This window comes from Salarias fasciatus, chromosome 3 (genome assembly GCF_902148845.1).
Source record: "Salarias fasciatus chromosome 3, fSalaFa1.1, whole genome shotgun sequence".
NCBI classification, from domain to species: domain Eukaryota; kingdom Metazoa; phylum Chordata; class Actinopteri; order Blenniiformes; family Blenniidae; genus Salarias; species Salarias fasciatus.
In genome coordinates this window covers 27,763,750-27,778,692 of record NC_043747.1, presented here as the reverse complement: position 1 = coordinate 27,778,692, position 14,943 = coordinate 27,763,750, and the positions used below count along the sequence as shown (strand labels likewise).

General features: G+C 42.7%; 1 protein-coding gene across 1 annotated transcript; it reads left to right on the top strand.

Moving 5' to 3' along the window:
• Nucleotides 1-6,816: 6,816 nt before the first annotated feature.
• fgb (fibrinogen beta chain) lies at nucleotides 6,817-11,765 on the top strand. Its single transcript, XM_030087760.1, has 12 exons — nucleotides 6,817-6,846; nucleotides 7,538-7,659; nucleotides 7,782-7,890; nucleotides 8,462-8,530; nucleotides 9,035-9,149; nucleotides 9,238-9,344; nucleotides 9,423-9,537; nucleotides 9,762-9,881; nucleotides 9,965-10,087; nucleotides 10,167-10,261; nucleotides 10,876-11,066; nucleotides 11,534-11,765. Exons 1-12 carry the CDS (start codon nucleotides 6,817-6,819, stop codon nucleotides 11,763-11,765), a joined length of 1,428 nt encoding a protein of 475 aa, XP_029943620.1.
• The last annotated feature ends 3,178 nt before the right edge of the window (nucleotides 11,766-14,943 follow it).

The following is a 14,943-nucleotide window of genomic DNA, read 5'->3' as shown; positions in this document are numbered from 1 at the left end:
AATTTTGGGAATATTTAACAAAATTTGTATTGATTTTCATTAAATGGAAACATTAAATTAATTTGGCTTTTTGTGTTTTTCTAATAAAAATATTTAATTAGTTGTCTGTTTTCAATTTTTCTGTTTTTTTTTACGCAAACATATATGTTTTTTTACATTTGAAGATTTTGGGGGCTTTTTACTCAAATGAAAAATATTTGTCTTTAAAGATATTTTGGTTTTCATTCAATTAACAAATGTTTAGTTTTCTTTTGAATTTATTATTTTTAATCAGATCAAAATGTTTAATTAGTTGTTTTTTGAAGTTTGTTTTTGTTTTTATTCAAATGCAAATATTGAATTAGCTTTTTTTATTCAAATAAACGTCAAATTAGTTGTCTCTTCAAATTTCTATTACAATAAAAATTATTTGTTAGTTTGTTCCATTGTTTTGATTAATTTTAATTTTGGGAAATTTGATAATTTTGTAAGAACAGTTTTGCCAGTTGTCAAAGAAAATCTGAATTTCAATCTTATTAACTGATTTAGAGACAGTAATATTGAAGTGAAATATGGAGAGTGACACAGCAAAAAAGTCTCAGTTTAGTCAACATCTAAATGTACAGATTAAATATCAAGTTTAATAATATTTAAATCAAATCATTCGGCGGTTGAGAAGTGATGTAACAAACAGGAAGTGATGGAGCGCCGGAGCGAGACCACGGACTGACTGGGGTTCAGTGATGAGTGGAGGACCGAGAAGGTTGGATGAACCCGAAGGCTCAGTGACGGCCTCCAACATGTGCAGTGAGGCAGAGCAGGTGTTCAAATCCGAACATCAGCAGAGTCTCAGGGCCTGTTTACACACAGCAACAGGCTCAAGTGAAAACACAAACCTTTCATTGCCTTTTTGGTTTTTGTTTTAGTGTCTGAGGCACTGAAAACAACTTTGGAAAAACGCTCAGGCCTTATAAATTGGAAAAAACAAGATTTTCTGAAAACACTTGAGCTCAGTGTCCAAGTAGACAGAGGAATGGCTGCTAACGCACATGTGTATCATGGACGAAGTGTTTGGACTGTTTAGTTCATGGGTTTGGTTTCATTAGTGAATTTGGTTGGGGTGGGTTTGGTTGTTGCAGGGTTTTGGTATGGAGGACTCGTTTTGACGGGTTTGGTTGGTGGGTTTGGTTTATGGGTTCCATTGGGAGGGCTTATTTGTTGGATTTGGTTAACTGGATTTTACTGGTGGATTTCATTTGGAGCATTTGGTCGGTGGGATTGGCCTGGAGTATTTGGTTTTTTGACCAGATTTCATTTAGAGACTTTGTTATCTTGGGTTGATGGGGTTCGTTGGGTGGGTTTGGTTTGGAGCAGGGGCGTCAAACTCAGATCCTGGAGTGCTGCAGCGCTGCACGTTTACACGTCTCCCGGGATGTCATGAAGGTTCCATCACCAAGTTCAGCAGAAAGTCCGATAACGACCCTCATTATGATCAGCTGTGTTAATGCAGGGAGATGTGAAAAACATGCAGACCTGCGGCCGGTTGCACAAAGCCCAGATCAAAACCATGACAATAGTCCTGTTCTGGTGGCGAGAACATCACCACTCTGGTTGTCATGGTAAATCTGTGATTCTGTGATCGATCACAGGGATCTCTTCGAGGAATAGCATGCTTTCGCTGATCCAAGATCTGTTCCACCTGCCTGATGAATCTCTGCTCTCATCCTGGCTTAGCCTTTTGTGCAACCAATTACTTCTGAACCCTCTCATTCTGGATTGGATGAGCCTGGATCAGTCATTCATCCTGGATGAGTCAATTCTACCATCATACAACAGACCCCAGGATCTGAGTTTGAGACCCCTGGTTTGGAGGTTGTTTGGGTTCATTGAACGGCCGTGTTGGGTTTGTATTTCTGTCAAAGCACCTTGAAGTGTTCAAACAGCCACTCAGTGTCCTCAAAACAATAACTGACAGTATCGTCTGGATAGGAAGGGGCGTTTTCATTTTAGACATAAAGAAGAAAAACTTAATCCCAAAGGTTAAAGTGGTTCCACCTACAAATACCTGATATGTGGTATCTGTGGTACCTGGTAAATGAAATCATTATTCCTCATTAAAATGAAAAGAACAAAGAAGATGAGGAGGTTGTTGTTGCAACAGGAGCCGTTTTGAACTGAGCTGTCCTCTGTCACTCTGCAAACAATCCGTCTGAGCAGAAAACAGCACAACTTTTATTCCATCTGACAATGAGCTGTATGACGAGATCGATTTCATACGAACGTTCTCAGGAGGCTGCAGAACCGATCCTGATCTGAGAACAATGAGCTGAGGAGAAATGAGATGCAACGACAAAGCAGCAGCAGCTCCGATACGACTGGGACCCTGGAACTGGATCCTGGATGAAGCTGTGAGGAACAATGGAAGATAAAAGAAGACAATGCGGCTGCTGCAGCTTATAAAGCAACTGCGGGAGGAGGCAGCTTCAGGGAGCCGTGAGACCGTCACTCATTCACTCTTTTCACTCTGCACACCCCTGACTTCACCTCCAGGAAACATTCTGGTGGGTTTCCTTGGGTTTTTATTTTTGTTACATGAACTTTATTTGTTGCATTTGGTGAGGGGAGTTCTGTGAGATCAGATTTGTTTGGGCTTTGTTGGGCTTTTCTTTTTTTTTGTCTTTATTGGATGGGTTTGTTGGGTTTGGTTTGGTGCATTGGGCTTCATCTGGGTTCTGTTGCGTTTTCTGGGGATTTGTTTAGTGGGGTTTATTGGGTTGTTTTTCTTTTGTTGATTTGTTTTTTGTTGGATTTGGTTTGTTGTTGTTTTTATTTTTTTATTTTTTTTATATTATTTTAGGGTTTTTTTGTTCGGTTTGGTTTGTTCGGTGTAGTTCGCTGTATTTTATTTTATTTTTTTCTGGGGGGGGGGTGTTGGGTTTAGTTCACTGTCTTCTTGGGGTTTTTTGTTGGGTTTGGTTTGTTGTTTTTTTGTTGTGTTTAGTTCTTAGGTTTTTCTTTTGTTGCATTTTATTGGGTGTTTGTCAGTGTGGGTTTTGTTCAATGGGTTTTATTTGGGTTCATTTGGTGGGTTTTGTTGTGTGGGTTCTCCTCAGTTTAATTGTTGGGTTTGTGTTTGTTTTGTTGGGTGTTTGTCAATGTGTGGGTTCGTTTAAAGAGCTTTGTTTGGTGGCTTTTCCGTAGATTTCAATGGATTTCTTATGTTGTTAAAAAATTTATTTTCCTGGTGGGACAAAATTAAACTAGTTTTTGATGATCACCTCTGACTGGTTAACCGTCTTTTCTTCTTCGTGGGTCTCAAACAGTTTTGAACGTCAGCTTTTCTGCATCATCATGAGGAAGCTGGTGGGGGCCGTGGTGCTGTGCGTTCTGCTGGCGGTGGGCCGAGGCGGGCCGGTGGGGAACTCCACCATGGGCATGGAGAGCTACATGGAGGAATACAAGGGTCCGTGCTACCAGGAGAGAATGCGGTGCGAGAAAGAGGGCGGGACCTGCTGCCCACAGTGCGACCACTACGGATACTTCCTGCCCAAACAGTGCTCCAAGGCTCGAGGGTGCTGCTGGTGTGTCGACGTCAAGACCGGGAAGGTGATCCCGGACACCGAGACGATGGCCGGGTCCACTCTGGACTGTAGCAAGCTTTCAGGTGACGCTACAGAAACAAGTGAACAGGCAACATGTCAACGCAGTGAATTCAAAGAAATTACCCTTTTAAAAACTATTTTGTGCAAAAAGTCTCTGTTTTGCGTGTCTGTGCTGTTTGTCGCCCCCTGCTGGCTTCGGACTGAAACTACATTTAAACCATGATGTTTCAAGCCAAAACATCTTTTTCTCATTTTGTTGTTTCTGAAAAGTTTCCTCTTCATACAGCAATATTTTGAAAACGATGTCTGTTTCCACGGCAACAGACGAAACTGATGCATCTAGCATGTTGGTCCAGTAGTTGGTGCCGTTTGTTTTTCTTTTTTTCTTCAAAAAGTAGCGTCTTTCGTGACTGACCAGTGTTGTCATATAAATGGACACTCCAAAACAGGACCAAAGTTTTGCGTTTTCACTTGAAATCGTTGCCGTGCCAACAGACTCTGAAGCAGCTGCTGGTGTGTTCTCTGACGTCGCTCCACCGGACTTTGTTGCAGGGATGGACACGCACTGCCCGTACAAGTGGAACTACCGCGATGGCCGCTATTTCCTCTTCATAAACTCCCCGATGCCGTGGTGTGAGGCTGAGGTGACCGCCGCACACCGCCATCATTCACATTCCAATGACGCTTAGCTAATTTGCCCATTGCTACCAGCTTAAGCATTAGCATGTCCATTATCATTAGCTTACTCTTGCAATAAATGTTACTCTTTTTCTGGATTTAGCATTAGCATTCTGAAAAGAGATTTTTTGACACCATTTCTGAAAGCAGACAAGTTGCTTGCTAATGAAGTTCAGTGTCGTTCCTCAGAAATTCTGTCAGTTCTGCGGCGGGAACCTGGCGTCTGTGCACTCGTACGAGGAGTACTGCTACCTGCAGGGCATGACGATGGGAGACTCCCACCAGCTGCAGGAGACCTGGCTCGGGGCCCACGACTCGGTCAAGGTACGGGACTAGCGTTAGCGTTGTAGTGAGCTGTGAGGCGGCGTGTGACGCTCCGTGTTAACCCGCAGCCCGGATTCTGGATGTGGTGCGACGGTTCCAAGTTTTACAATGAATACTGGTGCCATGAAGACGCCGCCAAGAAGGAGGGAGGCTGTCTGAAGATGAACTACGGCTGTAAGACACACACTCACACACACACTAAATGTTAGTGTGGAAATGTATATGAATGTGTGTCCGTGTCTGTGTGTGCATTGCAGTTGATAAAAAGTGGGCGGCGGCTAACTGCAGCGACCCGCTTCCCTTCATCTGCTTGAAGACTGCGGCGGACGACTACATGATGAAGGATTCCATGTAAACCTGTGGCTGCAGCGCCGATCCTGAAGCTAGCAGACGTTAGCTTTGGCCGCTACGCTCATATGACCCGCTCATTACTTTCATTTATAGTGCTGATGTATGCAGATTGCATTTTAACAAAAAGGAATAAAAAGAAACTGCAGCAATGTAAAATTTGCATCTGATTTTAGGTGAAACAGTAAAAGGTTCGGCCAGCCAGTTTAATCTTTCACTGGTTAGCGTGTCGTTTGTGGTCACTGTGTTTTTCTGGAGATGTGATATTTTTTTCTGTGTCATGCCATGCAGTTAGTTCCCGTCTGATGATCACCTGCTGATCATGTGTCTCACACTGATTATGACTGAAAGAGAAATTAATGGAAGAATCAGTGACTTCAACCAGCAAGGAAAGTGACAGAAAGTCACGAAAATGAAACAAAGATACAAAATGTGAAAAAGGCAAAAAGAACTAAAGAGGAGTGATGCAAAGTGACATAAAAGAAAAGCAAACTGTAGAAACGTGGCTCAAAGTAACGCAAACAGACATGGAGTACAGCAAAGTGACTAAGTGATGAAAAGTGACTCAAAGTTACATAAAGTGATGCAAAATAACATGAAGTAACATGAAGTAACACGAAGTGACGTGAGACAATTCAAATGGATGAAAAGTGGCGTGAAGTGACGTAAGGTCATGAATGAAGTGAAGGCAAAAAATGACAAAACAGATAAAAAGTGACAAAAAGTGAAGTAGAGAAAAGTAATGTAAAAAAGAAGTGACGAAAAGTGAAGTGAAGAAAAATGAAAAAAAAAAAAAAATTCAGGGAAAGTGAAGTGAAGTGAAGTATTTTGACCTCAGGGCTCAGATTTCCTCACTTCCACTTCAAGAACTAAACAGCAGCTCAGCTTCCCGTCAGCTGCTGACTCACTGTGTGTGTGTGTGTGTGTGTGTGTGTGTGTGTGTGTGTGTGAGCGTTCTTGTATTTCTATCCTTGTTGGGGCCAAATGTCCCCACAAGGATAGCAAAACGTGGAACGACGTGCCTTGTGGGGACCTTTTTCCGGTCCTAAGTAGGAGAAACAGTGTTTTCTTGACCATGTTGTTGTTACTGAAAAAAGTAAAAGTGCAAAAACATTTCTTTAGGGTTAGGCTTTGTTGTGGTGTGGGTTAGGGTTAGGGTAAGGGTCAGGGTTAGGGGCTAGACATGAATGGGAGTCAATGGACGGTCCCCACAAGGATAGAAATACAAGACTGTGCGTGTGTGTGTGTGTGTCTGTGTGTGTGTGTGTGTCCTAATAAGTCACTGATTTGTTCAAATTGTCCTCGGACGGAGCAAAAGCACAGAAACGGTAAAGATTTCTTCATGGCGAGAACAAAACACAGATTAACAAAAAGCTTCTACAACCAATAAAGAATAAATTGAAACCAAAGAAAAGAATCAAAATCTGAGAGAGAAGAAAGAAAATCATGAGGAAGTGGTCAGACGTGAGAACTCACTCTGCTCTTCACCAACTTTAACTGAACTCCTTCGGTTTAAAAGGTCGGTTGGTCAGTCAGTTAACCTACTAGTTGATAGTTGGTCGGTTGATTAGTTAGTACATTAGTTAGGTTGTCAGTTAATCTACCAGTTGACCATCAGTAGATTAGTTAGTCAGTACATTAGTTAGATAAGTCGTCGGTTTTGGGTCAAACCAGGATAAAATCAGTCAACATAAATCCCAGAATTTCAAAGCACTGATTCACCTTGGTCAATAGGTTGGAGGTGAGGAGGTGTGTGCGTGTGCGTGTGTGTTTGCTCAAGTCCATCGACCTGCATTGGGTGGCTGACTCAGCACACACTGGGGATAAATACTGGGGGGCTACTGGGGAGCTCCGACAGAGGAGACGAAGACGAGGAAGAGGAGCCATGAAGACGCTGCTGCTCTTGTATCTGTGCGTGTTTGCGGTCTGGGCGCAGGACAACCTGGACTACGACGACTATGACACGGTCAGCTGACGTCCCGTCCTGGGACGACTCCCCAGATCAATTACCAGTTACTCGCTCTTCATACTGAACCCAGTTCTCAGAGTCTCTGAACCACTTTTAGGACTCTGACGAAGCAGAAACGGGGAAAAATAAGCTGCAAGACAGTGAAAATGAAATTATTACTTGCAAAGAATCACATAAGTGATTTAAAGAGTTGATTACTGAGATTATTTTCGACTTTAAAGGGTAAATTATCTGGTGTGTCTTATACATTGGTAGCAGTAAAGTTATATAGCCAAGTTAATTTTGTCAGCAAATTTCTTTTGACACCCAGTAGACACATGGAATTATTTAAAATGTACTTTATAAATGAATGAAGTAAGTCATATGCAAAAGTTTTTTTAAACAAATTCAAATTCCAACAATTATTATTTTTTTTTTTTATATCAGAATGCTAAAAGCAGCACAGCAACACTAACAGGGTTCAGTTTTTGTTTTTTTCATGGTTGCTGTTCTCTCAGTCGTTGACTTGTTTGTTTCAACAGGACACCAAACCGTCGTCTGCAGCCAATAAAACTGTGAGTAGAAGCAGCGTCGTCAGGTTCTGTTGGGTTCTGTTGGGTTCAGATGAGTTCCGTTGGGTTCCGACCGGTTGACTCAGCTTCTGGGTGTTGTGTCCTTACAGACCACCGTCGACGCTCGTGGTCACCGCCCACTGAACCGAGGCAGAGAGACCTACAACCCCAACCGATATACCCCACCCCCCATCAGCGGGGGCAACAGGTACTCTCACCCTTGTCACCCATTTTAATGGTTGCAAAAGGAGAAGGGTCTTTCTTCTAGAGGCAGCAGGATGTTTTTAGCAGAGGCTGTTCTCTCGCCTGACCGCCTTGTGGACGTCGCAGGTATCGCGGTCGACCCACTCAGACCCAGACCCCCGGCAGAGGATCCCAGACCGAGGAGAAGGTGGAGCAGCCGGAGGCCGGAGGATGCACCCACGCCTCGGAGGAGATGGTGAGCAGAACGCTCGCCTCCTTTAACTCAGTTTATTCATTTCATCTGAATTCAGTCATTTTCATGAAATGAACGAAAGAAAAAAAAAATGGAGTTGTATATTAGATTTTTCAAGATAATTTTTTGTTTGAATCATTTTCGTAAAATTAAATTGAACTTATATACTATTTAATTTAAAAGTAGACGTGACATATTTTTTCATGAAACTTAAAGAGAAATTTAACGAATTGACATCAATTGAATTGGATTTGTGATTTTAGTTTACTTGGAATATCAAACCTTATTTCTTAATACATAATTCGATAATGCATTCATTTCAATTTATTTATTCAAATTTGTCATTTTTTGATACAATTTACTTGATGAAATTTAATATAAATATATTACTTATTTTATATGTAATTAAATCAATTTAATCACCTTTATCAAATATGGGAAATCTAATTTTCTTAAAAAAAACAACATCTAATTTAAAGTTTTGAAACAACTTGGAATCAGAAAATACATATAATTTTTAAAAACACTAAAATAAAATTAAAACATAACTCATGATTTGTTTTCCGTCCATCAGGGTGTTTTGTGTCCCAACGGCTGCGAGCTGAAGACGGCTCTGCTCAAACAGGAGAGGACCATCCGAACGGTAAAGTGAAACGTCACGCAGAGGCGCCGTTGCCATGACAACGTCTTCAAATGAAAACGGAAAAGTTTGCTTGGGATTCATGTCGGTTTACACAACAGCAGAACAAATGTCGAGGTGAAACTTTCCTGAAACCGAAGTGTTTTCACAGGAGACGTTGTGGAACCGGTTGCTGAAGCTTCTTTGTTTTATTAGCTCTGATGCTAACGTGACAATATATGAAGAGATGCTCAAAATAGATTTTCAGGGTTAAGTTTGAAAATGAGCTATCACAATGAGTTAGCAACGGCAATGCTAACATGTATACAAATTAGCATTGCACTGTCTGTTGTTGACAGTCTGACATGTTTCATCCGTTTTGATGTTAGCATTGTGCTGACACACCGAAGGCCGCTTCCATTCGTCAACTTGCCAAGATGATCCATTTCAGATGTTAGCATTAGCGCTGCCAAACTTGAGTTAGCCCATGTTAGCATGTGAGATGAGAGAGTGTTCCCCCTCCTGCAGAGCGTCAATGAGCTCGGACCCCAGGTGGACGAACTGTCCCGGTCCTCCAACAACGTCTACAACTACGTCCACAGCATGTCCAGCTCGCTGAGGGAGCGCCAGCGGGTGTTTAACGGTGAGCGCTTCGCCCTGCGGCTCCACTCGCCGCTTCCTGAATGTTCACTGCGCCCGTGCGCTGACGTGCATCTGCACCGTGTGCTCAGAGAACAACAACGTGGTGACTCGCTACACCGACCGGGTGGAGGAGCAACACGCCTACATCAAGGACACGGTGGACACCGTCTTCCCCTCCAACATCAGAGTGCTGCAGGTAGCGAACGCAGAAACGCCCCCAAACCGTCCGCCGCCGGCGGGACGGAGCGACCTTTGACGTGTAGGACTGTTTCAGGGCGTCCTGGACAAAATCAAGCAGAAGATCCAGAAGCTGGAGAAGGCCATCCAGGCCCAGAGGGAGGAGTGCAAGGAGCCCTGCAAGACCAAATGTCCCATTCCTGTGGTGTCCGGTGAGTTTGGCGCTCCCTACGCTTTACAACAGGGATCAACATAAACCTTAGGATCAGCTCAAACACTAAAATTGGCCAAGATGGTACTTTATTTGGATTTTGTCGTCATGCTACATAGTTTCAGGGTTCACACACCGGTGATGCTACATGCTAAACATGATTGGAGTCCCTGGTTCACACCACATGGAGGAGCTTAGCGTGATGATCTGTGCTCTGTGATGCAGGTAAAGAGTGTGAGGACATCTACCGACGTGGAGGAACAGACTCCCAGATGTACATCATCCAGCCCGACTCCTTCACAACTCCGTACAAGGTCTTCTGTGACCAGAGCACCCAGAACGGAGGTCCGAATCCCAGCAGATCCACCTTCATCTGGAGGCCTTCCTGTTTCTGTGTGGTCACAGACTTCCCTCTTCTCCCCTCGCAGGATGGCTCCTCATCCAGAGCAGGCTGGACGGCAGCGTGGACTTCGGACGCCGTTGGGACGAATATCGTCGCGGGTTCGGAAACATTGCGTTCGACGTTGGTAAAGGCCACTGCGAGACCCCCGGTAAGACGTTTGATCTCCACAAACTGGCTCGGTGTCCCTGTGGAGTGTGTTCGACTAACAGAACTGTCCTGTCGAACAGGAGAGTACTGGCTCGGCAACGACCGCATCAGCCAGATCACCAAGATGGGGCCGACCGAGGTTCTGATTGAGATGCAAGACTGGGCCGGAGACAAGGTGAGTCAGAGAAGAACCACCGGACCGACAAACACCACATCCAGGTTTCAGGTCTCTTTACCAAAATATGCAATTACTACGAATATAAACACAGATATAACGTCCATTCATTTTTATTTGTGATAGTTTCAATGAATTTTCACTTTTTAGAAACACGGTGTAGAGATAGAGATAGAAAGATTAAAAAAAAAATGGATTCAAGAAATAGTTAATTTTTTATCAGTAGTTTATAATAGACACACAAAACTGATCTCTTTCAATTTTAATTTATCCATTTTTTATTTGAATAATTACTTTACAAAAATGTAAAACAATTTAAACAATATTTAAAAAATTTTAAAAAATTTATTTTCCACATATCTTTGATGAACGTTCATAATTTCCTCTTTCATATGGAGTTCATAAATAACATGTTTTACTTTAAGAGTTTGATTTACTCAATTACTTCACTGAAACACAAATTAAAATATATTTCAATGTGACAAAAATATTTGATGAATTGATCTGCAATATATTTTGTATTAATTGTTAAGTCAATGTAGAATAAATTTTCACCTTGTTTCTTAAACCGGCAGTGATGTTTTGTTTTGTTTTTTGTTATTATTGCTGTTCAGGTCCACGCTCAGTACCAACAGTTCACCATCCAATCAGAAACGTCCAACTACGTGCTCGCTGTCAACGGTTACTCTGGCAACGCCGGCAACGGCCTGCTGGAAGGCTCTCTGGAGCTGTTCGGCGAAAACCGCACCATGACGATTCACAACGGCATGATGTTCAGCACGTACGACCGAGACAACGACAACTGGTGAGTGCACCCACAAATCAGTGTTTGTTTCACTGATGAAGAGGAAAATTAGTAGTCAACAAGCATGGATGAAAATGTAATAAAAACCCGAAGAAAGAGTCATACATGAAGACGGAGACTGATGGGATTTAACTGACACTTCAGTCCATAAATTCAAATTTTAGAGCAAGAGTCTCTTCTCCATTCAAAGTTAGCTTGGAAGTTCTGGCTTCAAAATAAAAATCCAAATATCTTAAAGATAAACATCCTTTTTTTTTTTTTTTTTTTTTTAATTAAAAATGACACTCAAAACGATTTTAAAAAGAGAACATTAAATCCTTGTAAATTAATATTTAAGCGTTAGCCAGGCCAGCAGTCAGGCGGCTTTTGAAATAAAAGTCCCAATCTTTTAAAGAAAGAAGAATACTGCTTCTCGTCACATCTTCCGGAAAACAACAGAGCCTTGACTTTTTGTTTCCCAACCTCAGGAACCCCGGCGACCCGTCCAAACAGTGCTCCAGGGAGGACGGAGGCGGCTGGTGGTACAACCGCTGCCACTCGGCCAATCCCAACGGCCGCTACTACATCGGCGGCGCCTACACCAAGCACATGGCCAAGCACGGCACGGACGACGGCGTGGTGTGGATGAACTGGAAGGGCAGCTGGTACTCGCTCAAGGCCATCAGCATGAAGATCCGCCCGTTCTTCCAGTCCAGATAGACGAGCCCGATGATGTCGACACGTGCAACGCGACTGAAACCAACCGAGCCTCTCCGAATCTCATGTTTTTCCAGTCACTTAGCCGTTAAAGGACACATTTACACACAAATGACACCAAGTTCAAAGGACAAGTCTGTAAAATGAACTCAAAGATGATAAAGCGATTAAAAAATTTCAAAGATAAGCAGAAATTGATAGAAACAAGAAGTGTGCTGTGTGTAGATGAGTGTAAATGAATCCTTCGTTGTTACGTGTGACGACTTCAGCGTGCTTCACCAGGATCAGTTCATAGAAACTGTCCTCCGCTACTCAATAAACACATTGAGGAACCTACTTTCACCTGCCCGGCTGTCATTTTTAACTCAGACGTGGTGAGAAAACATCTTTGCAGGGTGATCCAGAACAACACACGTCGCCAACAGAAATCTAGATCACAGGTTGTTTTCAGAATTAACAGAATACCACAAGGTGAGGACTGAAGACAAGGCGGTGAGACTAGAGTTCAAGATGCAGACTGAAGATCCACCATTATAAAGAACTCAAGACTAGAATTCAAGACCATGAGGTAAGGCTATGGTCCAAACGATGGTTTCAGACTACGATTTAAGATTAGATGTCAAAATCGACCTATTAGGAAAATTCAAGAGAGAGATTCAAGTTTAGAAAATGTGACAACACTACGAGGGCTGAGGACTATTATTTACAAGGAAACAATACGTCTAGTCCATTTACCAACAAGTGAAGGGATCAAGCCCAGGAAGTCAGACTATGAGGTGAGACTAGAGTCCCAGATTAAGATTTGAGATCCCCCATCAACACAAATGCTCGGAACTTGAAATTGAAAGCGAGGTAAGACTATGGTCGGAAGGATGGTTTTAGACTTGCAAATAGGATGAGAAATCAAAACTAAGATATAAGAAGATTCAGGACAGAGGCTCAAGAGAAGGAAACACGGATTTAGGACTTAGGACTAGGGTTGAATATTTATTGGATCTAATAAACCGCCACAACACAAAAACCACCAAATAAAGAGAAACTAGTGTGAGTCTATTGTTATGTCCCTCAGAAGTGTCTCAGCTTTTTATTCTTTTCCAGTAGAGACCATCATAACATGAGGCTTGGCTGCTCTGCTTTGGTGTTTTTCATCCTTTCTAATCTAAAATATCTGAAATATTATTGTAAATTTTACAGACAGAAAAACATGTAAAAAAATCACAAGTGACTAAAGTTTAAAAAGTATTAAATGTTCCTGCGTTAAATCAACAAATTGAACGTCTCAGTGATTCAGTTGAGTCTTTTGTCTCTTTGGACTGAACTAGTTTAAATGTCACAGATTGAGTTAAATGGTTTAAAGTTGCTGCAGATGTTATCTTAGGTCATCTTATTAATTTGCTTTGATAATCAGCTATAAAGAAGTAGTGCATTATATAACAGTTCAGAGACAGTATTACTGTAATGTCACTAATTACTGTGAAATGACAGTAACTCATAAGATATATCATATTCTTTAAGTAACTTGCCGAACACTGATGCTGACAGAGCACTGGCCAAAAGTTCCGCCCTGGGAGCCGTTTCCAAAAACTTGAGCTTTCAGTGATTCCGAACACCGTCGTCGTGTCAACAAAAGTTTAGTTGTCAGCTGAAGTCACTGTGGCGTAAATGGAGCCTCAGACTGGTTCTGCCCTCAGACTCCTTGACGTCTCCTCTCTGTGTCCGACTGCTGCTGATCTGTTTCACCTGAGCGTGTGATCGTCCTCACCTGCTGGCATTCAGAGTGTCTTCTGTGTTCTCGCGGTCGGTCGTTTGTTCTTGACTCCTCCTCTGAGTTAAACGAGTCCTGGTGGATTTGCTGCTGCAGCCATTTGTCATAAGGCCAGTGAAAATGTCATTACTCGGATGTTTTAAAGATTTCCGTCTCTGGAAGTGAATCACTGAAACCAGTCAGTGGTCGACTCCTCGTGTATTTTTAGCTGTTTCTTCAGTAAAACAGGAACTGAAATTTAACATTTTTAAACAGAGGAGATGTTTTCTCAAGAGTGACCAATCATGCTTCTCTGTCCGGCAACAGAGTATGGAACTTAAACTGTAGCCACACACACAAAAAAGTTCTTGCAAAATTTCATGACGCCGTTGTCCTTTGTCTTTTATTTTGATAAACAGGGAGTAGACGTGTCCATTTGTAGGAGTCAAAACGAGTTTGAACAAAGCAATAAGTGCAGATTTGTGCAAAGAGAAGAAGTAATAAGCACTGTGAAAAATAAATATTAAAGTAAAGCAAGGGAAGACTCTACTCATCAAGTACTTTGAACACACACACTGATCCATGAACACACTCGTCAGCACGCTGTCTTGTTAGCTTCGGTCAGCTTCCAGCTCATTGTCCCCGTCCACGTCTACAGATTCCTCCAGAACCATCCGGTTCAGCCCGACGTCCTCGAACTGTGTCAGCAGCTCCCTCTGGACCATCGGGATGCTCTTGTACTCTACAGATGGCGCCGGGTTGGCAGGCCCTGGCGGCTGTAGCCCGACACGTGGGACGCCAGCGGACGGCACCGCGGCGGTCTCACTACTGGTCCCGTCCAGACGGTCCGATTCCAGACGGAGCGTCCGGTAGTCGAGATGATCGACGGCGAAGGGCAGCGCCGAGCGGCAGGAGCCCGAACAGCTTCGGAGCATCATGTCGATTTCCACCTGGTCATGTGCGAATAGCAGGTTAGCATCTGTAGCATCGCGCTAAAGCAACAAAAAGAACTGCAAGGCCACAGAGACAAACCAAGGATTAGAATCAGCCTGACATACAAACAAAAAACATCTTTCAGTCAAGAGAGAAGTTTTTCTACTTCATACAATAAAAAAAATCAGAGTGAAAAAGTCTCCACCGTCTGCTGAGAACGTTAGTCTTTGTTTCTCTTCCAGAGGGCATCAAACAGCTGATGAAGACTGTCCAGAACCAACTACTCCACCTGGAATCTCATTCTAATATCAGTCTGAGCATTCGGAATCAAGATAAAAACTGAGTCTAAAACCAGGCTGAAACTGATCCTGAAACTGGGTCTAAAGTCTAAAGTCACGCTAAAGCTCAGTCTGAAACTGAGTCTAAACAAAAGCTAAAACTGAGTCTGAAAATGTCTAAATCGGAGTGTAAATCCTTTAAAAGCAACTCTAAACCCAGGCTGAA

What these genes read in the sequence shown, in the direction of transcription:
- fgb (XM_030087760.1), top strand. Translation starts at nt 6,817, where the DNA reads ATGAAGACGCTGCTGCTCTTGTATCTGTGC. An exon ending in TGCTGCTCTTGTATCTGTGC is followed by an intron (nt 6,847 to 7,537) that starts GTGTTTGCGGTC and finishes CGGTTGACTCAG; the next exon opens with CTTCTGGGTGTTGTGTCCTT. An exon ending in AGGCCACTGCGAGACCCCCG is followed by an intron (nt 10,088 to 10,166) that starts GTAAGACGTTTG and finishes CCTGTCGAACAG; the next exon opens with GAGAGTACTGGCTCGGCAAC.